The sequence below is a fragment of the Podarcis gaigeae genome, assembly GCF_964106915.1.
Source record: "Podarcis gaigeae genome assembly, chromosome: 8".
NCBI classification, from domain to species: Eukaryota; Metazoa; Chordata; class Lepidosauria; order Squamata; family Lacertidae; genus Podarcis; species Podarcis gaigeae.
The window spans coordinates 17517371-17542948 of record NC_139684.1 but is presented as its reverse complement, the minus strand read 5'-3'; the positions used below and the strand labels follow the sequence as shown (position 1 = coordinate 17542948).

The following is a 25578-nucleotide window of genomic DNA, read 5'->3' as shown; positions in this document are numbered from 1 at the left end:
GACTCTTCATAAAGCCTGCTTAACACAACCCAGCCAGTGCATAAAGTGAGGGGCTGTTTTTGTGTTTTTAGTAATAAGAGCCATCAAGATGCAACTTTCCCCTCCCAGTGTGGGAATACCCCCCCCAAAAGAAGGCCTGCTATTCCTGCCCCAACACATCTAAAGGTAAAGGGACCCTTGACCGTTAGGTCCAGTCGTGGACGACTCTGGGGTTGCGGCGCTCATCTCTTTATTGGCAGAGGGAGCCGACGTACAGCTTCCGCGTCATGTGGCCAGCATAACAAAGCCGCTTCTGGCGAACCAGAGCAGCACACGGAAACGCTGTTTACCTTCCCGCCGGAGCGGTACCTATTTATCTACTTGCACTTTGACATGCTTTTGAACTGCTAGGTTGGCAGGAGCAGGGACCGAGCAACGGGAGCTCACCCCGTCGCAGGGATTCGAACCGCCGACCTTCTGACTGGCAGGCCCTAGGCCCTGTGGTTTAGACCACAGAACCACCTGCATCCAACACATCTGGTGGCTTCTAAATACCGCATTTCTCAAGACTAGGGCAGAGGTTACACGGGGGGAAAAAAATACGAGGCATTACACTTACACTGTAAAACAAGAAAACCCTTAATAAAATATTTTTAAAAAAAAGAAAGGAAAAAAAAAAGACTAGGGCAGAGAGTCAAGACAATGAGATCCTGATGACCAACTCGAACATGGTGGGACAAATCATCCATTTTTGAGAGCAGATATTAATTGCAAGTTTAAGCCATCCAACTTTCTCTTAGCCTTTCATCCCAATCATCATTTAATTGGATTGTATCAAACATACCACCCAGTGCATGCCAAGTGGCTGGAAGTTTTGTTGATGTATGAAATGTACTATAATTTTATTGCTGAACAGCGTGACCTGGAGATAGAAGGGCAGTTACTAATGTTTTAAACTTTGAGAATGTCAGTGTGGAAATGGGACATTTGTGGGCTTCCAGAAGATAGCCACTAGCCGTGCTCACTGGGAGCTGGAGCCCCTACAACATACAGAGGACAAATGGGAGCTACCTATGCCACCTTTTTGGAAGACGGGGGATAAAAACCAAGGATAATGAAGATCACTTTGAGTATAATCTTCTCCACTTCCTCACACACTTCGCAGATAGGGGTCAAAGCAGGTATGCCCCATAACAGCCCTGGGACCAGCTCAACCTACAAGTTGTTAGTCAAGATGTGGCAAATTGGCTGTTTGTTGAAGAATGAAGTGAGCTGTTGGCCACATTCACACCATACACTATGCCACTTTGAACAGTCATGGCTTCCCCCAAAGGATTCTGGGAGCTGTGATTTATTAGGATGTCTCCTCATAACCCTCAGGACCATGAACAACGAGAGGTCCCAGAATTTTATTTTATTTTTTGGGGGGGAAGCCATGACTGTTTAAAGTGGTATCAATGTATGCGTGGTCCTAAACCATGTAAGAGGACAGACACAATTTCGCGATTGCCAATAGCCACCATTTTCTCTTCTGATACTGCCAAGACTTCTCTCTCACATGCAGACACAGCCATTTCTCTCTGAAGGCTGCTCTCCCCACTATCTCACACCTTAAAATTATCTGGTCCCCAGACACTTTTCCATTAAGAATTCCACACCGCACAGACGTTTCTCTGTTTTTATTTACCTCACATGAGAACTACTATTTTCTGTTTTGCAGGTACCTCAGGCTGCACTGCAAGTTACACAGCTTCCACACACTAAGAAGGGGTGGGATGGGGGGGGCTTTTGGGATGTGGTGGGGAGGGAAGCGGAGGAGAAAGAAACACTTGTTACCCTCAGTCATGAATAGGGCTACCCCCAAAAAATATGGCAGCAGCTTTACAATTTTCATGCCAGCATCACCGGGACTCTTAAATCTTTCTCCTTAGTTTCATTATGATGAATGAAACACTCCAGGGAAGAGCGGGGTGGGATGTTGGGATGTTGTCTGTTCACAAAAAGCAGCCAAGCGCTTTAAGAAGCAACAGATCAGAGCTGGGGAGGCGAGAGAAGGAAGATGAAACGCACTAGATGAATTGTAGCCTAGGATGAGAGGACCTGCAAAAAGTTTGTCTTTCCCCCCTACACATCAGCTGCCCTTAGTTTTTCTTTCTTTTGTTTCTAAATTTAGGTGACTAGTGCTTTCAACCGCAACTGGGGGGGGTGTGGGTTGGGGAAAGAGGGGAGCCTCGTCGGAGCCAAAAGCGGGTTTAGTTGATGCGAGGGTTCCTGAAGTTTCTGCCGGCAAAGCGGGACTTGTTCCCCAGCTCCTCTTCAATCCTGAGGGAAAATGGTGGTGGGGGGAGTAAAAAAAAAAGACAAGCGTGAGGAGCAATAATTTCCAGGAGAAAGGATGTGTCCATAATCTGCTTTTTTAAAAGAAAAGATCTGTACTGATCAAGTCAAAAGTCTTGTGGCACTTAGGCGACATTCACACCCTATATTTCAAGAACTATGCTATCACTTTAAAGCCAGGGGTGCCAACTTGAATAAAACATTGTGGGGGGGGAGGGGAGGCAAGCCCCATCCCGCATCATCGATCACAAGGTGTGGCGCATGAACATCAAATGAATGACAATATTAATCAACTTTGGGAGACCCTGACCCCTCAAATATTTTGGCGCCTAGGAGTTGCTCCAGTGCACTTTGCACTGTGATGGCTTCCCCCAAAGAATTCTGGGAGCTTCAGTTTGCGGAGTTCAGAGTGCTGAGAGGAACTGAGGAAACCCCTTTCCCCCTGACAGAGTTACAATTGCCTGTGAAGAGGGATTGAGTGTTAAACCACTCTGGAAATTTGTAGCACTGTGAAAGGACATGGGGATCTCCTGACGACTCTCAGCACCCTAAACAAATTGCAACTCTAACAAGCATTCTGTTAAGATATACCAGGTGGTGTTTTAATTTATTTCCTTTCATAACATTTATATACTGCTTAATTGGAAACCACCACTCCAACCCTCTGTAAGTTTACAAACAATTCCGTTATCAATAAAAGTATTAATGATCAAAAATCCAGTTAAAAATCACAATTAAAACCTTCTTTAAAAACTAGCTGATTAAAAAACCTGCCAACATTCTACATGTCTGGGGAGGCTCCCCTAAGTAAAATTATTTTTAGCAGCCATCTAAAACAATACAGTAAAAAGCCCCTGCCTGATGTCAACAGGCAGGGAGTTCCGAAAGTGTGGGTGCTGCCACACTAAAAGTTTGATTTCTTCCAAGTTAACACTCCAGTATTTGTTCCGAATTTCATTGTTTCAACCACTGTTGATATTCCTGCATTTTTTTGTATTTTCTGTTCTGTAAATCATTTCCGGATGTGAAATTTCATGTGAACTGTATGAACACATAGTCTCCTGTGCAGCGCATGCCATAAAACAGGGTCAACAGATATGATCTACCTCCCTCAACACACTTCAATATACATCTAAACAAGCCCAAATTCCTCAACTTAATCCTTACCTCAGAAGCTGGTTATATTTGGCTAGACGTTCAGACCGACAGGGAGCACCAGTCTTGATCTGTGAAGAGAGAAATTAAGCAAGAAACAATAAACACGAAGCATAATAGAATTATCCCTCCCCACTTCCAATCCTATCCTCCTGCCTACCTAATGAACATACAAGATAGCAAATGATGACCCCTCCTGCTCCCTTCCAACACTACAATTCCATGATTTTACAAATGGTGTGTTTTCTGTGGGCTGGGATTTTACATTAAGCTGCTTAGAGTTAACTTATCTCAATACTGTTATGGTGGATACTGCTGGTGTAATTTTTTAAAGTACATAAAATTTGACACAATTTTGTTGAATTTATTTATTCCGTGTATAAATTTACAGTCTTTATCTATCCAAACCCAATCCAAAGTAGACACACTGAAATTAATGGATCTAAGTCAGTCATCCCCTTTAATTTCAATGGGTTTTCTCTGAGTATGGCCAACAAGAGCTACAACGTCCAGCATTTTTAGCTTCGAGATCTTAGATATATTCAGCAGTCTAGAAATAGAAATAATACGAATACAGTCATACCTCGGGTTACAGACACTTTAGGTTGTGTTTCTTCAGGTTATGGACCCGCCGAAACCCGGAAGTACTGGAACGGGTTACTTCTGGGTTTCAGCGGTCGCACATGCGCAGAAGCACTGAATCGAAACCCACGTGCATGCAGATTGTGAACGTGCATCCCGCACGGATCATGTTCGCAACCAGAGCATCCACTGTACTTAAAAACAGACTTCTAAGCCTATGTAAGCCTGCCTTCTCTGCATGCCTAGATGTGTGGCCTCCCCAACTGTTGCTGAACTCCAATAATCCATGACCTTTGGCCAATGCCAGCTGGGACTCCATCCCATCATGTTCCAGAAGGGGTACAGGTTCCCCTTCCCACCTTGCCCTGAAACTGAAAAGCAAAAGCAGCCACCTCAGCAAGGAAACACTCACCTGTCCAGTGCACAGCCCAACCACCAGGTCAGCAATGAAGGTGTCTTCAGTCTCCCCAGAGCGATGGCTCACCATCACGCCCCAGCCATTGGACTGGGCGAGCTTGCAGCTGCAATAGGAAGACAAGAGATGCTAGAAATTGATTCATTTTACAAGCAGGCTATTGAGACTACATACAAGAGCCAACTGAGTCGCTCCCCTCGCTTGGCACCAGCCATTTCAAGATTGTCTTACGTGCATCTGCACTTCTGCCTTTACAAGGGGACTGGGTGAATTCAGAGAAGACATGGAGCAGACAGGTAATAGCTTTACACCAGTCCAGACTATTAGCAGCAGTTGCCCTTGACCCCCAGCTGTTTGCAGATCTGCACATAGTCCCTTTCAACTAGATCTACTATGTCCTGTGTATGCACAAGTGTTCCAATAGCTTCTTTCAGACTTATGTTGTTTTCCTGAAGGTTCCATTGTGCGTAAGAGAACCAGCAAGCACCTTGTGTTTTCAGTGTTCCTCAATGCTTAGCTTTGGAGCATACAGATCAGCTCCTCATCGGTGATCTTCCCATGCGCCTTCTCCAGAGTGACCCTAGCAGAGAGCCAGTCCTTAGTAGATGATTCACCTTCCTTTGACTCCGATTGGCTCTAATCAGCACAAAGCGTGAGAAGACTCCTCCTCTCCATGGCTAAAAAGCTCCCCATTTTTTAATGCTGATGGGGAGGGCTCCGGGACAAACAATTACACTGCTGAGCGAGCCTGTATAGCAGGGGTAGGCAACCTAAGGCCCATGGGCCAGATGCGGCCCAATCCTGCCCGTGGACAGTCCGGGAATCAGCATGTTTTTACATGAGTAGAATGTATGCTTTTATTTAAAATGCATCTCTGGGTTATTTGTGGGGCATAGGAATTTGTTCATTTTTTTTTTTCTTTTCAAAATATAGTCCGGCCCACCACATGGTCTAAGGGACGGTGGGCCTGTTACAGGACTGCCAAGGAACGCATTTGAGTCGGGGGGAGGAGAAGAGTCAGAGTGGGAACAATCAGAAGGAGACAGAGAGGAAGTGATGGAAGGGGAAGAGGGAGAGAGCCAGGAGGCTGGAAGGCTCTCCAATGGGGAAGCAGAGCCCCAGCACCACACAGGGAGTTCAGGAACAGACAGAGAGCCTATGCCTGTGCCTTTGGCAAAGGAAAGGAGAGGGTTAAAGTGCAGGGATCAGAGACGTCCCATGAAGCTCCCACGCCTTTTCTGTTGGAGGAGAAGCAGGAGAAGACCACTCCCCGAATCTGAACTGGACAATTCGGATGCATGATAGTACTGTGCTGCTTGTACGTATGTAAAATAAAGAACAGTAAATATCTCTCTGAGTGAGCAGAGGGTGCTTATTGCGAGAAGCATACACAAACCATCACAGGATCATCCCACGGATGAAAGAGGTTGCTGCCCCCTGCGGTAAAGTATCTGCCCACTCCTGCTCTCCACTTATTCCACTTCCTGCTCAACCACCATTTCCTCCCCTGTGAAAAGCAAGGGAAAGACTTACGCCTGGAGCGACTCTGTGACAGAGCCAATCTGGTTCACTTTCAGCAGCAGGCAGTTGCAGGACTTCTCTTCCACAGCTTTGGCAATGCGCTTTGGGTTGGTAACTGTCAGGTCATCACCAACAACTTGGATTCCTGCGCTGGCGGTGAACTTCTTCCAAGCAGCCCAGTCGTCTTGGTCAAATGGGTCTTCAATGGAAACCACTGGCCATTGGGGTGGGGGCAAGAGAAGGACAATGTTACTCAGGTGGGCGGTTTACCAGTTACATACCCAGCAAGTGTGTGGCCTTTCTCATGTGCTTGGTGTCGCACAGTCCTCCCTGTCACCGCTCAAGGTGACAATGGTTCTCCACCTTCTTGTGCCTCCCACTCTGCCCACCAACAGCGTGTGGCCTTCAGAAGGAATATGGCCCTTGCACTCACATGGGTAATTCTTGACAAAACCCTTATAGAGGTCAGCCAGCTGGTCAGGAGTGATGTATCTGCTGGGATCATCAGGGGACTTGAAGTCCAGGTCGTATTTCCCATCGCGATAGAATTCGGAAGCCGCCACGTCCATCCCAATGACAATCTTGTCAGTGTAGCCAGCCTTGCTGATGGCAGTCTTGAGCAGCTCCAGAGCTGAGGAGGAGGACAGCAACAGAATTGGGGGTTTTTGAACAGAAAGGTTCATCATCCAAGGTTTGTATTCAGTTCATTTTATGATCCAAGTGCTGCCTTTTTATCCCATACATTGCTTTGAGTAAAGGGTACTAAAAACAAGACATAAAGTTACTTGTTCTGCACATACAGAAAAGACGACTTTTGAAATCGTAAGCATTTGCTCTAAAATGGGAAAGCTCTCATGAGTCGATATCTCCTTTCTCCACAAGCGTCATCAAAGAAGGGCCCCAATGGCCAGAACACGACACCCAGTTTAGCACATCCAAAACAGGGCCTGATGAAAGATTCTTTGGGATTAGAGCATGGGGTACATTGGCCCTAAAGAGCATTTTGCTAGTGGCAAAACAATCCCAAACTATGGAACTCATTCCCACAGGAGGCAGTGATGGCCACCAACTTTTGATGGCTTGAAGACTGCTCTTGCAGGCTTCCAAAAGACATCTGGTTGGCCACTGTGAGGATAGGATGTTGGACTTGATGGACCAGTGGCCTGATTCAGCAGGTTCTTATGTCTCGGTGAGGCGGGGGAAAGAGAATGGGGGAATCCTTCCGAAGCCCACTCAAGGTGGTTCCAGTTACACATCTCCCTGCTCTCCCCAGCAACAGCAAGTCTATTTCAGACAGGGAAGACCCAGCTACTGTGGCCCTCAGCTGCCAACTTGGCTGGGAGAGGCAGGAAGTGCTACTTGTACTCCCTGAAGAGGCCCACAGCCTGTCTTCCTGTACAGTAAATAGCCTGGAGTGACACAGCATGGCCGGCTGATATTACAAATAAAACGTGTAAGCAGCCATCAGCGAGTTTTCCGCATTGCTCGAAAGCAATTCTCGCCTACCTCCTGGGGGGATTCACGCTGCCTCAGCAGCTGTGTGACACCGGAGAGACAGAGAGAGAAGGGTCACAGAGTTCCGTTCCTCCTGGCTGCAGGGAGGTTCACTCAGTGCCAGCTGCCCCACCAAGTATCATGCCAAGAAAGGCCCACCTAATGCAGCACCCTGCTCTCAGAGTGGCCAACCAGATGCCCTGCATTGCAGGGGGCTGGACTAGATGATCCATGGGTTCCCTTCTAACTCTACAGTTCTGGGATTCTATGCTCCAAAAGGAATACCATAAGGAGGGCCTGAGTGTGACAGCAACTCTCCCCACTTCCATTGGCTCCACTCGGTTCTAGTTATTATGAGGGAGGGGAAAAAATATTTATCTAATTTCTTCGGGCTATGTGTAATTTTATACAACTCTCTCATGCCACCTATTTTGCTTGCCTTTTCTCTAAACAGAAAAGCTCCAATGCTGGAACCTTTCCTTTTCCAGAAAGGTTTTATGCATCCGATCCTTCGCAAAGCAGCTATGCCCAAACGCAGAAATCCAGATGGATTTAACGCTAAAGTGCTTAAGAGTAGAGTGATCACTGCACATTGTGCACTATGAGGGAGAAAAGCTTTCCTCTATCCACTTTCTGAGCACTGCATAATTTTACAAACCATTACAGTGGTACCCCGTATTACGTACTTAATCTGTTCCGGAGGTCCGTTTGTAAACCGAAACCGCTCGTAACATGAGGCACGCGTTCACTAATGGAGCCTCCTGCTGCTCCCGGCGCGCGACTTCCGCTCGCATCCCGGGGCAAAGGTCGCAACCGGGGGCATCTGCTTCCGGGTTAGCGGACCTCACAACCCGAAGCATACATTCATATGTAACAAGGTACCACTGTATCATAAGTCTCCCCTTACTTGCCTTTTCTCCAGATTAAAAAGCCCCCAATGTTGTGGAACATTTCCTCGTAGGGAAAGACACACCTATAGCCTGCACACTCTCCTTTTCTCTAACCAGTTGTGTGTGGGGCACCTTTGGCCCCTCCAGATGTTTCTGAACTACAATTCTGAACTGGCCAATGGATGATGAGGGTTGCAGTTCAGCAATATCTGGAGGGACAAAGCTGCCCCACATCTGCTCTAAACAAAAAATGCCCCCCCTCAACCTCCCACCCTAAATGGGATACAGTCTTTCTTACGGCACTGACACCTGCAACCTTGCCTTTTCTGTGAACTAGAAAGCCCCAGATGTTGTAACCATCCTTGCAGGGAAGGACATAGCTGTAGGTTGTCTGCATGGACTCTACACACCAACTCAATAAGGTAGCGAAGAGCCGATCAATCCATTACCTTCTTTGTTCTCCAAGATGTTGGGTGCAAAGCCACCCTCATCACCCACGTTGGTAGCATCTTTCCCATACTTCTCCTTAATGACGTTCTTCAGGTTGTGGTACACCTCGGCGCCAATGCGCATGGCTTCCTTGAAGCTCTCGGCCCCAACAGGGAGGATCATGAACTCCTGCATGGCCAGCTTGTTACCAGCGTGGGAACCGCCATTGATCACATTGAAGGCCTGGAAGGTGGGCAAGATGAAAGGGGGAAAGAAAACCCAAGAGGTTAATGCTCCAGAAATGCAATCTCTCCCAAAGAAAGCCCCATTTACATTGTTCGCTTATTATTATTATTATCATCATTATTTTTTAATTCTATCCTGCTTTTTCTCCTTGGATTCAAGGCAGCTTCCAACTTTTAAAAACATCATTATAAATCACAAAGTAAAAAAGACAAACAAGTTAAAAAGCCAATAATTAAAATACATCAATTAAAATACATTTAGAACCAGCAATTAAAACATAGTTTGCTTTGACAGTGATCAACATCATCTGCACCTTAGTTTTCAATGGCCTGTCTGAACAGGAAGGTGCCAGATGGGCGGGGTATAAATAATAAATTATTATACGATTATTATTATATTATCTCTCTTAGGAGGGAATTCACACAATACAGGAGCCATCACAGAAATGGCTCCCTCTTGGGTTGCCACCAACTGTACTTTTGATGTTTACAGTATCATACCACTCATGGCTTTCCCCTATAATTATAATAATAAATTGTTATTTGTACCCCGCCCTCCCCGGCCAGAGCCGGGCTCAGAACAGCTAACATCATAAATACAATATGCATGAAAACAATCAATTGATTAACTTAAAGAATCCAGGGAACTGTGGCTTGCTCAAGGTTTTCCTCCCAGAGTTACAATCCTCAGAGTAGTTCTACCACCAACCCCTATTCCCAAAGAACTCTTGGGAATTATAGCTCGGCAAGAGGAGTAGGGTTTCCCTGAACAATTCTCAGTACCCTTAGGAAACCAGTTCCCTGGATTATTTCAGGGGAAAGCCATCTGGTTGGCCACCGTGAGAAACAGGATGTTGGATTAGATGGGCTGATCCAGCAGTCAGGTTCTTAACAAGAGGAGAGCCACTGAACTCTGAAGATCCAACATGTTTGCTGTTTTTCCACCCTTAATTCACAAAAGCCACTGCCCCTCCATATGTCTAGGTGGGAGGAAGAGAGCTGTTTTGTCTGCACCAGATCTTGCCTCCTTTGCAGAATGGCAACAAAGGAAAACTTACAGGGACTGGCAGAATGACGTCCTGGTTCCCAGCCAGATCAGCAATGTGGCGGTACAAGGGGACCCCCTTCTCAGCAGCACCAGCCTTGCAGACAGCCAGGGAGACGCCCAGAATTGCATTTGCACCAAACTTGGCTAAGATAGTAAGAAAAAGAGGTTACTTGAGAGACTGCATGGTTCCTTACATATCCAGCAAGTCTCTGCAGTCTGCAGAAGAGATTCTCCTGTAAGTTTCAAGATCTCAGAAGCCCACTCCACAATGACTTGCAGCAGGGCCTTCAGTGTGGCTACCCCATTCTGTGGAACAGCATTTCTTTCAAGATACGCCCAGCACCCATGATAGGCACCCACTCTCTGCACTTTCTAGAAACAACTGGAAACACTTTTGTTCCAAGACACTTTCCAAGCTGCTGTGTCTACTTGGCATAGTCTTTTATGTTAATCTGCTTTCACGACTGTTTTTATTGCACTGTATTTTATTCATTGCCTTGAACTGCATATGTTGAGGGTGATTTAATAAATGCTATATTATTTTTAAAAAATAATAAAAATAAAATGTTTAACAACAAAACTGCAAGAGAAAATGTATCATTTGTTTACAAAATTTAAAATCAAGTCAATTTGAAGCACTGGTTTTATTTGAGGTATGAAATTGTGTTTGTTTTCATCCAGGTTTTAGGAAATTTTATTGAATGCTGTTCCTATTTTTGGGGGTCATTTTAATGTAAACCTCGTGCAAATAAACAAACACCTGGCTCAGTCCACTATGTTTTCCTTTCCTTACATTTAGTAGGAGATGGATGATTATAGTAAAACAACGCAAGAGGAATATTTCCAAACCTAGACTCCTTTCTAGCAAAAGCACTTTCTCTCCAATAAAATGTGCATAGGAATCATAGGAAACAGTCTTGTGATGCATCAGACCATTAAGCGCATCCATCTCAGCCTTGCCTACCCTGATGGGCAGCAGCTCTCCAGAGTTCCCAGAAAGGGAACATTCCTACCCCTACCTGGAGATGTTGGCAATTGAACCTGGGGTTTTGCATCAAAGCAGCTGCTCCACCACTGAGCTATGGTTGTTCTCACCTCGGGTGTGGTTAGCTGCAGCATTTATGAAGGAATTGTGACTTCTTTTATTGTGCTATAAATCTTTCAGGCAGCAGAGAGGCTGAGAATCACCTGAGGAGCACCTCTCAACCTCACTAGCACAGCAGTTTACTTGCTCTTGGACCCAACCCAGAGCATTCATGGCTGCAAAATTGCAAACATACACTTGTCCAACCATTTCGCTTACATTTGTTCTCCGACCCGTCCATATCCAGCATCAGCTTGTCGATCTTCTCCTGCTCCACAACACTGATGTTCTGCAGGGAAGAGGAGAAGAGGTAAGGCAACCAAAACAATCCACTATGGGGGAAACCTCATGTTTACATCCTGACTTATGACTAAGCGGACACTTGCCATCGGTCCAAACAACACACCAAGGAGAGGCAACCCTTCACTTCATTTTAGCACACTTCACCTCAATTAAGAATTGAAAATTGCCAGCCGAATAGAAAAACAGCCTAGGCAGCTCATGTGCTTTTTTAAAAAAACAGGTTGATCGGTAATGTCTGCAGATCAAGCTGCTCTTAAAGGACCCAATTAACAAACAGGGTGGCAACACTGAATTAAACCAAGTAAAACCCCTTTTGACTAAATAGATCCACACAGGTCATCGGGGAAGACTGGGGTGGGGGCAGAGACGTTAAGGTCCCTTATGGACCACCAACCTGAACACCCCCCAAATTAGCTTGCAAGGAGGGAGAGCTGCAGAATAAATCTGGTGCACTGGGAAACATTCTTAAGGCAGGACTCAGGAACTGCAAGCAGTTTTCCATCCATAACATTATTTCATGCCGTTTTAGAATTCCCACAGCGCTTCTCAAACATGCTTTCGTGTTCATGCACCCAAAAGAAGGCCATTCGCTGACGACGGTAAGGAGCTTAGTATTATGCTGGCTTTCTCACCCATAAAAAGAACGTTAAAGAGACTTGGGAACGGCTACACTTGCACTAGAGGGGTTAGCGAAATAAGGAAGGCTCCTACCTTGTTAACCAGTGCAGGGGCAATTGTTTTATTGACGTGCTCAACAGCTTTTGAGACACCTGGAAGGAACAAGCAAATCAATCACTAATCCAATCCACGAAAGGCAAAAGCAGGCATTAGTAGAGGATCACTTGCCGTTACGGCCCCAACCACCTAGCCCTCAAGACAAGATATATAGATATATATATTAAAGGGGTGCAGCACGCTAGTCCTTTTTTTATGTCACTGAGGGAATAGCCATCGTCTAGGAATGCCTGCCGGAAGGTTAGTCCCATAGACCATGCACAGAGGAGCAGCCTGCCTGGAGTCAGGCCAGGTTGCAAGCACACATCCTTTACCTGAGTACACAGTGCCGGCGCCAGGAATTCGTTAACATATTTAACTGCTCGGGAGACGCCTGGTGGGAACCGAGTGGACGAGGAGGGAAGAGAGAGACGGGAGAAAGGAGAAAGAAGGGAGAGAGAAAGATGAACGCCCACAAGAGAACACAAAAGCAGCAGCAGCAGCAGCATGCAAAGGGGGCGGGCAGGGATTCACAGCAAAAATGACCAGAGGACCCATAATCAGGAGTGGGGAGCAGGAAAGAGGAAGAGGCTTTAGGTCCATGCAAACCTGACAAAACCAGGAAGGCTTCATTTAACAGAAGCTCATGCCAGGCATCACCATCCACCTGTGGTCTGCGCCAATTATAGATTAAGCAGCTCAAACCGTAGCCAAAAGAGCAGCAGCCAAAGCATGGCTTACAGATGCTTCCCTGATTTCTTTTCTTGTCCTTCCAGCTGAAGCTCCGGCAAACAGCCTCTGGAGACCAAGCAATGGCTGCAACCACAGGGTCTATGTGCTGGTTCAGACACTGAAATCAATGGACCCCTAAGCTACTCATGGTTATAATTTTCAATGATTCTGCTCTGAATAAAAGTTAGTTGAATGCAACCCAGTAGTTTTAAATCAGTACTAGATTTATATATAATTACACCCACTGAATTCATTCTTTTAAAAATGTAACTTGCTTTTATTGGTGTATTCTTAATTAAATGTCTTGGATTATCATTTATGAAACACTTGGAAGTGTTTGAGAAAGTGGAATATAACTTCAGTTAAATACATAATAAACAGCAATCCCTCCTGAAGCCTTATGGGCTGTTGTATCAGATGTTAGTCCTGGTCAGAGCAGACATATTACGGGCACGAACTTAGGTTCATTTATTTAAATGGATCTACTCTAAGCAAAACGTAGCTGGACACAAACCCATTGCTTTTAAGTACATTTGCCAGCATTCATCCCAGAGGCACCAGGCGGACTGCTCTGTGGAAGCTTAGGGAGACTTTCTGCATGAGCCAGCAGGTGACATGTTAACTCCCTTTTCAACTTTCTTCCATTTCTCTATTTGTGTCTATTTTAGATTACAAATTCGTTTGGGGGCAGGGACCGGCTTAATTGAAGGCTGTGTTGCACATCAGCCTTCCCCAACCCAGTGCCCTCCAGATGTTGTTGGATTTAAGCCACTCCCCTCCTGCACCTTTTCCCACCAAGAACAGGTGAGTGAATGTGTGGGGGCTCCTCCCTCAAAGCCAAGAATGATGGGAACAGCAGTCCAAATAACCTGGAGAGTTTAGGCACAGCTGGCAGCTTAAATTGTGTAAGGATTATAAACCAAGCCATTTCAATCAGAACGTCGACACCTCTTTGCCACATCACCAAAACTATTTTTGCATGCAGGGAGGAAGGCAGCAAAGCTTGAATGGACTAATTTTGCAAGGCCACGGGAAAGGGTCCCTTACGCAATGCCCTTTGCAGAATCTCGGCCGTAGCTGGGAGACACAAACCGGGGGCGGGGGGCAAAAAGAGCAGTAGAAGGAGCACCTGTGGAACAGCACCCAGAAGCACCAAGTTGGGAAAGCAAAAGAGAAAAAACAACTACTAGTGCATTCACCACACCAGGAAAGCTTTACCTTTCCCCAGGAAACGGGTCTTGTCATTGTCGCGCAGTTCCAGGGCTTCATAGATCCCAGTCGAAGCTCCACTTGGAACAGCAGCTCTGAAGAGACCTGGAGAAGAAGGAAAAAACAGTATTGGTCCTGGCAAGCTCTGGGACGACAGAGAAACATTTGCACAGAACCATCTCACAGTGGAGACTGGCAAGGCACATAGAGATGAAAGAGGAAGTGGGGGAAAGCGTCGCTCTGCCAACTTCCTCTTCCAGCTCCACTTTGACCACCTAAAACTGCAATGGGGCAGGACGGCCCCTGGGGTTGGCTGCAGCCTAGTGGGGCCTGAGCTCCTGCCTGAAAATTAAAGGAAATTAAATCAAGCAGCAAATTAAAGGCAGGAAGACCTCAAAACACGTGGGTGGAGGCTTTGTAGCTCAGCATTCCTTTCAACCTTTGCAGGCAGGTGGTGGTGTCCCCCTGCCCATGGTGGGAGGGGCATGAAGCAAAGTGGGCAGGGCAAAGGATGCCAGTTTTACCTTTGTACTGTAGGCTGGCTTCCAACACACCCCTTCTCTATTCTCCTCAGGCAGGCAAGAGGCATCAAAGCTCAAGGACCTATTTCAGCCATGCAAAGACACTCAGGGAGCGTGAGAAGCAAGGCAGGGCTTGGAGACAGCCTCGAGGGTCAGGCAGAGAGGACTGAAGGGCTGCATTTGGGCCTCTGGGGCTGAGGTCCCCTGCCCCTGACATAGCTGTGCCTCAAAGGTTGGTTGCCACTTTAATGAACACTCAGATAAAGCTTTTTACAGACGGACAGTGTTCGTTCATTCAGAGCAGGCCAGATTAGTGCACACCTCGAGTCCCTGGGAGAGGGTGGGATTCAAAGGGATTGAGCCGCTGTGTGTCTCCTGACCTGGCACCCGACCACCTATTCTGTGCCTTCCTCTAACGCAGGCTGTGCTCACCCAATTATGCGTCCTCCTTCCGTGTCCCTTTATTTACCTTCCCCTTTATTTAGACACACACAATGCTTTGTGGCTAGGCCTGGTGTCCCAACAGGAAGCAGCAACTATTTCTCTGTCGCCCTCCAGACGCCTCCTTCCTGTGTAGCCTAATGATAGCTCCTGTTTTGGAAGGATCTCATTTGGAATCCCTGACAGGGCTCGCTTGCAATTCTGCTATAATTGGGGTTGCCCTTTTTTAAAAAGAGAAAAGAAAGAAAAACTCCGCTCCGCCGCTTCTTGCGCTGAGAGGCCTCTGTCGGTTCACATCTCCCTCCCTTTCTCTCTGCTGGCCACCGTGCCTTTTGTTATTGCTGCTCCAAGGACACTTCCTTTGTGCAAAGCACAAACTGAGCACAGACAATAGCATTTGCAGGCTAGGCAGGGAGGGCGGCCTCCCTCTGGTCAAAATCAAGAGAGGGTCACCCTAATGAGCCTCCGTTGGGCAGGGAGAGTTGGCATCTCAAGGCTGGAGAGCTCTGGCTTGTAAAAGAGGAAAATGGGCACTTGTCCAGCCAACATGGGGGCTTTATCCCCAAGCAAGCACTAAGAAATGACATCTGCACTATAAATTTAAAACATTCATGGCATCTCCCATAGGCTCCTGGAAAGTGGCGTTTGGTAAGGGTGCTGAGAGTTGTTAGGAGACCCCTATTCCCCTCATGAGGGACGTGGGTGGTGCTGTGGGTTAAACCACAGAGCCTAGGACTTGCTGATCAGAAGGTCGGCGGTTCGAATCCCCACAACGGGGTGAGCTCCTGTTGCTCGGTCCCTGCTCCTGCCAACCTAGCAGTTTGAAAGCACGTCAAAGTGCAAGTAGATAAATAGGCACTGCTCCGGCGGGAAGGTAAACGGCGCTTCCTTTACCTTTTATTCCCCTCATAGAGCTACAACTCTCAGTGTGTTTTTAAAATCTGTCCTTTTCAGGGGACTCTGGGAACTGTAGCTCTGTTGTGGCTGGTAGCCTTATCCTCTATGAATTTATTTAATCCTCTTTTAAAGCCATCTAAGGAGAGTAGATTTGGGGTCACCAACCATACAACATAAATAGAAAACTGCACACACATTTTACTTTTCCAAGGGATCTGGGAAAAGGTCAGATGCAGAAAAATTAATCTGAGCTTTGAAAAGCACATAGGAGATGAACTGAGGAAGTTGGAAAGAGGCACTCTTCCAAATTAGTTCCATGCACTTTTCAAGGGAGAAAAAAAGAAACCACCTTCACATCCTCCTGGACCAGAGGGGCAGTGAATGGGAAGGGAGGGCTCAAAGGCTTTGTGGGAGCCAGGGAAAGACCTCAAGAACACCATGGCACCCACAGCTGTCCTGGATTCACTATGCTAGCTAACACTTGGAGAAGAAAACATTCCCCTAAATTTTAAGGCCCAATGGATGGAGGCAAAAATTCTGGGAAAGCCCCAATTCACACTGCCATCTCACTGCAAAATGGCAAAACAAAAGGCCATCTGCAAGGAGAAAAGTAGCAACTGTGCAAAGGGCTAGGTCTGAACATTTCACCCTTGCTGTGCTCAGTGGCGTAGCATGGGTTGTCAGCACCCGGGGAAAGGCAAGTAATTTGTACCCCCTAACCCATGCATTTGCACCCCCTAACCCATGCATTTGCGCCCCCTAACCCTAACCCCCAGATGTTGCGCTCGGTGCGGCCAGCCCCCCTTGCAGCCCCCACGCTACGCCACTGGCTGTGCTCATTTTCTGCTTGCAGGGAGGTGTGGGAAATGGGAAACCTCAGCTGCAGGCCAAAATGGTACAGCCCTCTACCACTTTGTTCCGCCGCATGCCTAGACTCAGCCAATCGGAAAAGAGAACACAAGTTATACCGGCCCCCACTGCACTCAGCCAACCCTCCAACCTGGCTCAGAACGTTTATCCTTGAGCAGTTTCGATGGACCATTCTCCCCCCACTTCACACACACTCAACTGCCCTGCCTTCTCGGTTATCTTCAGTGTATCGGGTTGCCACAGAGGCCACCAAAATACAAGGCCAGAAGCAACTGGCTGCAGTCCACCAAGGACGGCTACAGTAAGATGTCATCTTACACTCATAGCAGCTGGAAGTTTTATTTTTATCTTCAAGCTTTAAAATGCTGTTTGCTGGGTGGCGAAGATTTTGACACATTCGACTGTCCCGCCCCTCACCCTCCCTCCACACACATCAAGTTTTCCTGCATGGGTTTCAAACTACGCCACAAAACCTTGCTGTATAACAGATGGTGGGGGAGAGAATGAAGGGGAAGAATGATCAATGGCTTGACTCAGAAATAAGGCAGCTCCTTATGTTCTCCAGAATCAAACATGAAATGGAGGCAGAGACTTTACCCCCATCCCTCTTCTATGTCCCCTGAATGAACCATGGAAACCATGGAGGTCAACCACAAATAATGTGTTTAGAGGAAAACAAGAGGCTCATTTTTCCAGTTTGGTGGCTTCAATAATAATAATAATAAAATTTTATTTATAGCCCGCCCTCCGCAGCCGAAGCTGGGCTCAGAGCGGCTAACAACAGTAAAAGTAACACAGTTTACATAAAACCACAATCAATTAATTGAAATACATTCTAAAATCAATTCAGAATCAAATTAATGGCAACCATTGGGGTAGAGTTCTATGAGGATTATCAAAGGAGGGGGTCAGATTGTGACTTGGCTAAAGGCCTGGTGGAACAGCTCTGTCTTGCAGGCCCTGCGGAAAGATGTCAAGTCCTGCAGGGCCCTAGTCTCTTGTGACAGAGGGTTCCACCAGATCGGGGCCACAGCTGAAAAAGCCCTGGCTCTTGTTGAAGCCAGCCTAACCTCCCTGTGGCCCGGGACCTCCAAGATGTTTTTGTTTGAAGACTGTAAGGTCCTCCATGGGACAATACCAATCCAACATTTGTCAAGAACAGAAAGTGTATTCTTAAATAATCATACATAAAGGTACATAGGAATCTGCTTTACAGAGTAATGCCCATCGAGCTCAGTACTGTCTACACCAGGGTTTCCGCAAACTTGGGTCTCCAGCTGTTTTTGGACTACAGCTCCGATCATCCCTAGCTAGCAAGACCAGTGGTCAGGAATGCTGGGAATTGTAGTCCAAAAACAGCTGGAGACCCAAGTTTGGGAAACCCTGGTTCTATACTGACCAGCAGTGGCTCTGAGGTTGTATCCCATGCCTACCTGGAGATGCAAAGGATTGAACCTGGGACCTTCTGCATGCAAAGCAGGTGTTCTTCCACTGAGCTATCACTCTTCCCTGTAGAGCAGTGTTTCCCAACCTTGGGCCTCCAGCTGTTTTTGAACTACAATTCCCATCATCCCTGACCACTGGTCTTGCTAGCTAGGGATGATGGGAGTTGTAGTCCAAAAACAGCTGGAGGCCCAAGGTTGGGAAACACTGCTGTAGAGAACCCACTTAGATCAGACCTAAAGTGCCATCTAACCAAGGACCCACTGCTAAGAGGTCTCAAGGCGGATAGCAACCATTCAGAGTTAGCTTACCTTTGCTGGTGTGCAGGTCTACCTCAACAGTGGGGTTCCCACGGGAGTCAAAGATTTCGCGAGCATAGATCTTGAGAATGGACATTTTGTTTCTCTGTGGAGGAGGAAGAGGGAGAAAACAGCATTTTTAAACTTAAAAAACAAATACACAGCACAATGGCCACCAGTGTCCTTGGTGGCCCAAGATTCCCAAGCAACATAGTAAGTTGTCATAATAATAATAATAATTTATTATTTATATCCCGCCCATCTGGCTGGGCTTCCCCAGCCACTCTTACACATAGTTAGACCATTGTTCCACCAAGGGCCACACCGGCACTATTTAAAGCACTATGAGGCCGGCTTAAACAGTTAGTAAACATTCTTTAAACAACAAATTTTGGGAGCTGTAGTTTGTTCATGGGTGTTGAGTTGTTAGGAGGTGCCAGAGCTACAGTTTGCGAAATGGTTTGAGAATCAGTCCCTCTCACCCAGGGAACTCTGGGAATTGTAGCGCTGTGAGGGGAATAACTCTTAGCACCCTTAAACTCCCAGAATTCCTCAGGGGAAGCAGTATCATAGTGCTTAAATGTATGGTGTGAATATGACCTAACGCATGTCTATACAAACATTATGTACTATCTCTTAACAGATAAATAAAAAAATTGATAGTTTCTTTTTTAAAAAAGAGTATGACCTAATGCAAAACTTTCTGCACATGAAAAACTGCGGCCTGCCCCCAAGCCAGTGTGGTGTCGCCATTAAGAACGCTGCACTAATATTCAACTGGGCTATATGGTTGCCTGCCTACTGCCAGTATTATTATTCATTAGAAGGTCAATTCCTTTCAGAGAAGAATGAGAACATGGGAAGACTTGAATTTTGTGGAAACTGGGGGTTTGTTTGTTTTTAATGGAGCATGCAGGTCTGGAATCAGTTGCAGAAGCTGTTCGGGGCAATACAGTCTCTGCATCATCTACGCTCCCTCTAAGACTAATGCTCTTTGCATGAGAATTAGGTTGAAGACCATCACTGCAGCCTGTGGCAATGAGTTCCAGAGTTTAACTATGCGCTTTTGTAAAGAAGTACTTTCTTCCATCTGCCCAGAGTCTCCCAACATTCAGCTTCATCGGACGACAACACTGGGCTCCAGTAATATGAGCAAGGAGAAAACCACCTCTGTGTTAGATTTCTTCAGGCTGTGTGAGATTTTAAACGCCTCTATCATTTCCTCTCCCACTCACCTTTTCTCTAAACTGAAAAAATCCCAAGCACTATAATAATCATTTCATCGCATGGGAGCTGCCCCAATCCCTTGATCAGACAGCCTTGATATATTTGATCTTTTGCAAACCAGCTATCCCCCGAGGCAAAAAGCCAGATGGATCCTTGCAAAGTCGGTGTTTAATACTAAGCTGATACTCTCCACTTTCTCTTTTGAAAAGTATCTGGATTTTTTTTTTTTTGCAGGAAGCCTCTTATATGCAAAAGCTACTGCCTAATAACTTGCCTCGTTGTTTTTTAAAAAGAAGTAGCAGAAGCAGCTAATGCAAAAGGTTATTTAGTCTTCTGCCCAGCAAAGGATACTCACTACATGCTGGCCCAGCTGCCTAAACAGGCTACGAAGATGAGGCGGCATTAATATTACTCAGAAGTCCTTGAACAAGTGACCTCCCTCTAAGCCCCGCCCCTTCCTGCACAGCCTGGCGTAGATCATTGCAGCACTGCAGCTATTCAGAACTGCATCCAGCTAGTTCTCTGTTTAACCCTCTGTCTGCAGTCTTCCCCTTCTGCCTCCCTGGACCTGGGGCTGGTGGGTATTTAAAGACTGGAATGGAGAAAGTAGATGCACCCATTATCTACCAAGAAGTCTGGACCGTTTAAAAAAATCTTTTTTAAAAAGTCACAACAGTTGCAGCACTAACTCTGCAAATATCCCACAATCGCTGGGTTGCGTTGTTTGGCATGGAATGCAGTGTCCTCCAGAGGACCTCAGCTTTCAAAGGGGATGGGGGATCAAGCGGCTAGTCCTCAAGAACATAAGGACAGGTGGCAAAGCTTCTGCACTTTGGACAGGCTGGAATTCCCTCATCTGTACACCTATTAAAGGGGCAGGAGCCCTAGATTTCCCTTTTCCCCACCTCACTACTCTTACTGACTTCAGAAACTCTGGAACCTGTGAAGAATGAAGGGGGAAGAGCCATAGCTCAGTGGTAGCACATTTGCTTTGCATGTCAAAGAGAACCCTTATCTGAAATCCTAGAGAGGTGCTGCCAGCCCCTGCAGACAAAACTCAGCTAGGTGGACCAGTGGGTTGACTCAGTATAACGCTGCTCCCTGCGTTTCTAACAAGTAGGAGGCAAGCAGGATTTGGGAAGCATCACAGCTCAAGTAACAGAACATGCAGAAGGGTCCTGGGTTCAATTTCCCAGTATCTCCAAGGGAGGCTGGAAGTGTCTGAAAACCTGGAAAGCCACTGAGCCAGTGGTCTGATTCAGTATAAGGCAGCTTCCTATAGTGTCCTTGCCACACCCAAAGGAAATACTTTTGAGACGAACATGCATCAACCTGCACAATTAATATGTCACACAAATCAGAGCTCTCTCCCCCCACCGCTGCCCCAAAGCACACACAATTCTGCCCTTAGCAAGAGGACAAATTAACCAAACTGAGAGGAAGTGGAAATTATTAAGCTCCAATTGATTCCAGCTAACACAGCCAATAATAGCCAGGTATGATCTACTCCAACATCACCTTGAGGGCAGCAGGTTCCCCATTCCTAACTGAGGCCCCTGATAAGTTTCATGGCACATGCTTCAAGCCACATAAAATGGACTCTTCCATTTGTGTCTGAATCTGTGGGTTTGGAAGTCAGCGAGCATCATTTCCTGCCTGCCTCAATATGTCTAATTCTGCCCTGTGACTCAGCATTTCATGTAACTGAATTAAAAAAAAAAAAAAGAGGAGGAGACTGAGCTCAGGAATGAGGATGGCTCAATGTCTGTCCTTCTCCACCGTATCCAGCCACATGTCCCTAGATTCCTCAAGGAAACCAGATTTGACCTCTACACCGTGTGCCCTTTGGAACAAACTATTGACCTTTTTTTGCCAAAACTGCTGATTAGAATCCAGAGAGGAAGGAAAACTAAGCCTGGGTTTAATTCGTTTTTTAAAAAACCAGATGTTTCAAGGACTTCCTTCCACCTCTTCCTCTCCTCTAATCCCCTACTTTTCATCTGGCTCGCTTCCATGCTTCTCCCTCTACCTGGAAAAAGCCTTATTAATCCATTCAAGATGCCACCCTGAACTGAGGCCTTTTTTCATGTTCCCACTCAAGAGGTCTGGAGGGTGGCAACACAAGAGCGGGCCTACTCTGTGGTGGCTCCGTTTGTGGAATGCTCTCCTTAGGGAGGCTTCACCTGGCACCTCAGTTACATATATAAGATCCTGGCTGGCAAAAAGGTTTCTCTTCAGCCAGAGCTTTGGCTGATTAACATTCTATGGCCTTTTAAATGGGTTTGTGGGAGAGTGGTTATTGGTTTGTTTAAGTTTTATTATATATTTTGTGTTCTCATTTTGTACTTTTTTGTAGTGAATCACCCTGTGATCTCCCAATGACGGGTGGCATAAACCATCATCATCATCATCATCATCATTATTATTATTATTAGAGTCCTCTGTGAGCTAAGAGCTTTTGGAAGCTTATTTGCAACGCCTGCAAAGGAGCTCTGGGAAGGGCTGTGTTACTCTTCCATGTGGTTATAAAACAGTCACCACTTAGAAGAGCTAAGCAGTAAGGAACAGCATCCCCCAAACTCTGCTTTATTCACTTTAGTTTTCAAAATGCAAGAGATGCACCTTTCTGGGAGATATTTAAGAATGGGCAACACGTCATGCTCGGGTATAGGAAGATTTTAAAAACTAAGGTGCTCTAGGCAGCTGATGTAAGAATCTAACATTCAATATTTGGGAAAGGAGAGATTAAGGACTGCTGCTTTTGCAAGAGGGTCAAAGCAGAGATGGAACTGCAACATCCACTATTAATCATTACTCAAACAGTACAGGTTTCGTCATTAGATAACAGAAGAGTCTTGCAGCAATCCTAGGCTGCAATGCTAACCATGTCCACTCAGAGGTAAGTGCAGTTAGGACTGCAGCCTAAGTTCAAGTCCACACAATACATTTAAAGCATATAATTTCCCCCAAAGAATTGTGGGAATTGTAGTTTGTTAAAGGGAACTGTAGCTCTGCTGGCTGACCTACAGCTCCCAGGATCCTTTTGAGGGAAGCAATGCACTCCAAATGCAGTTCTGTTAAGTTCTGCTCAGAGTAGACCCATTTAAATGAAAGGAGCCATGGAGTCATGTCCACCAACTTCAGTGGGTCTACTCTGAGTAGGACTAGCACCAGATACAACCAATGGGGCCTTAGAATAAAATGTAATTAACCTCAGGCATGGCTTCCAGACATCACAAAGCTGTTGCACTTGCAGCAAAACCAAGACATCTCTCCCTCTGGAAATGGTTAAATAAGCTTCTTAGAAACCCAAAGAGCTTCTCCCAGGAGGAAGACTGCATCAATAACCTATCCCTGCACCAAGGGAAAGTCCATCTGGTGCAATCGATCCATGACGCAGATCCTCCTACTCATTGTAGTTAAGGAGGAAGAGGAGGGGCAGTTAAGTTGGGTGTGAATCATGAGACTTAAAAAAAAAAAGCCTTCCTTCCTTCCTTCGGTCTTTAGCACATGGCTGCAACATTCTGTGTAACCCAGCAACTGCCACCCTCATAAATCCATGCTCAGCTTTGCACGGCGGAATGTGGCATGCAAGGCATGATAGCCTAGAGACATGAAGCCTGCTGCCACACATGTCTCCTAACCCAGCTGCTAGACTGCTGCCTCCTCCCAGTCTTGGAATTCTACGGGATGGTATTTTAGTTACGTTCACATTTTTATGTAACCAGGGAACTTCACAGACAGGGTTACAGAATTTGAGGGCCTCTGTTATGTGCCTGGTCCCTAGGAAAGCATCAAGGTTCTAAGAGCAGGAGAAGGAGGAAGTGTTTGGTAGTGTGTTAGGTAAGGCATTCCTTTTTGCTTCCTGCTCAAGAAAGGTTAAAAAAAACACCAGTGGGCTGCTGAGTGCTCCTTGTTTCACGTAGGCCTGATTGAGTGAAAGCGAGGCCAGCAAGGTGGATAGGGAGGAGAGAGATAAGGAGCTGATCACAGCATGGTGCACACTGTAGAATCATGCTCTGGCCATACATCTCTCACCCCCAGACCATGCAAAGCACTGCAGGTAACAAGTTTCCATCCTGGTTTGCCATAAAACTAGCCCCATCTTCAAGTCACTATAACTTTTGGAGGGTGGCGGCTAGTTTTATGGGGCTCTATAGAGTATTTAGAAAGGGCTTTCCTAGCTTCCTTACCTTGGGAGGGTCAATCATGCCAGGATTAATCCTTTGTGGGAGGAAGTAGGAAGGCAAGGAAAAAATATACCCAAGATCATCCCTTGCACAGCTACTCTGCCATTTACGCTTCTAGAGGTTGCATGCACACCATACATTTATAGCACCCCCACAATAAATCCCAGCAACCTTAAACTACAGTTCCAATGTTTCTTTTTTTTAGGGAGGGGGGTGTACTTGAACTGTATGGCCTCTCTTCCACACCCCATTTCCTCTAAGAGACTGACACCGTTTACCTCTAACCACACACTTTACAGACAGTTGCAGAACCCAGGCCCTTATGGAAGTTCGTAGGAAGGAAGGCACCCACCTCACCCTGGACCTATACGAGCCAGCAATTTTTATCTTGAAACTGCTTTGATTTCAAGGGAGAGAGAGATGGGGGGCTGGTTTTAGGGGCCTATAATGGGACTTAACCGGAGGACCTTGGTATCCTTCCTAGTGAAATGATATTAACTTCGGACAATGATTTTTTTTGGGGGGGGGGAATGCCCGAGCTCGGTCCTTTGTTCGCCCTGCTAAAGGAAGTCCTGACTTCACAGAACCAGTTGGAACGCCCCCCACCCACCCACCCGGTATATTTGCAATGGAGACTCCCTCCCCTCTTTCTTTTTCTGCAAAGGCTTCCCCGTTGCAACATTTTTGCAAGCGTATCCTTCTTCCCTAAAGCAACAAGCTTTCTCCCTGCTAAGGAAGGAGAGATTTTAGGATCCCCCACCACCACCACTACTTACCTGTGACTAAGCTGGAGCGCTAACAGCACCTGCAAAATAATAATAACAATACTAGCAGTATAGAATAATTTTCCTTACAAAAAAAGAACGACAACAGACGGCTAATTGGAACCAGCACCGCTCTCAGCTCGCGCTCCCGGGTAACTGGGGAAGATCCACCCGGCTCGCTCTGAACTATAGTCCCGTCCATGCAGATTAGGGGCACCCTTCCCGGCTTCTCATTGGCTGGGCTGGCCCCTTTGCCTCTTCCTGATTTGTCGGGAGGGGCCTCTCGCCAGCTCAGCCTCCTGGCGCGTGCGCTACGTGCCCGAGCGGGCCCTTTTGCTGAGGCTGCTCGCCTCCATAGATGGCTCTTTTTTTTTTTTTTTAAGTGATGGAAAATCCCCATTTTGCTAAGCGCAGAAAAGGGGGGTGTTCTGAAGCAGAACATCCTCGTTGTTCTCTCCCCGCCCTCCATGCAACAGTTGCAAAGCGGCACAATTCGCCGGTAGCCCTAATAAAAGCTAGGATTTGTTATTTTCTCTCTGTCTCCAAAATTTTATGCTACATAAAGCACATTTTGTATGTACACATCGAAATTTAAAACCGGATAAATCATTTTTATCATTCAAAATGTAATATACTGAAATCAAACTTTTAAAGACAAAAATGCTAGCTTTTTTTTAAAGTTACATAAACCACATTTTTTTGATATCTGCATCAGTTAGAAATCAAGGAATTCTTTAATTTATTTAGGTCCAAACTTTGCCACATGCATCCCAACTATCTAAAGTTTTT

The 25578-nt window shown here is 46.3% G+C and overlaps 1 protein-coding gene across 4 annotated transcripts; it reads right to left on the bottom strand.

The window, feature by feature from the left end:
• Positions 1–1643: 1643 nt before the first annotated feature.
• On the bottom strand, positions 1644–25026 carry ENO1 (enolase 1). 4 transcript variants are annotated; one of them, XM_083752717.1, is made up of 12 exons: positions 24880–25026; positions 18621–18714; positions 14147–14242; positions 12532–12590; positions 11399–11468; positions 10106–10239; positions 8823–9045; positions 6423–6620; positions 6002–6203; positions 4466–4574; positions 3484–3542; positions 1644–2301 (listed from the first exon to the last, which is right to left on the bottom strand). In XM_083752717.1, the coding sequence occupies exons 2-12, from the start codon at positions 18703–18705 to the stop codon at positions 2232–2234; spliced, it is 1305 nt and encodes a 434-aa protein (XP_083608843.1). In that variant the 5' UTR covers positions 18706–18714; positions 24880–25026; the 3' UTR covers positions 1644–2231. The 4 variants fall into 4 exon arrangements, with proteins under 4 accessions (XP_083608843.1, XP_083608841.1, XP_083608840.1 ...); XM_083752715.1 differs by lacking the exon at positions 12532–12590 and adding an exon at positions 12194–12252; XM_083752714.1 differs by lacking the exon at positions 12532–12590 and adding an exon at positions 12194–12252 and having other exon boundaries at positions 24802–24988.
• Between the last annotated feature and the right edge of the window lie 552 nt (positions 25027–25578).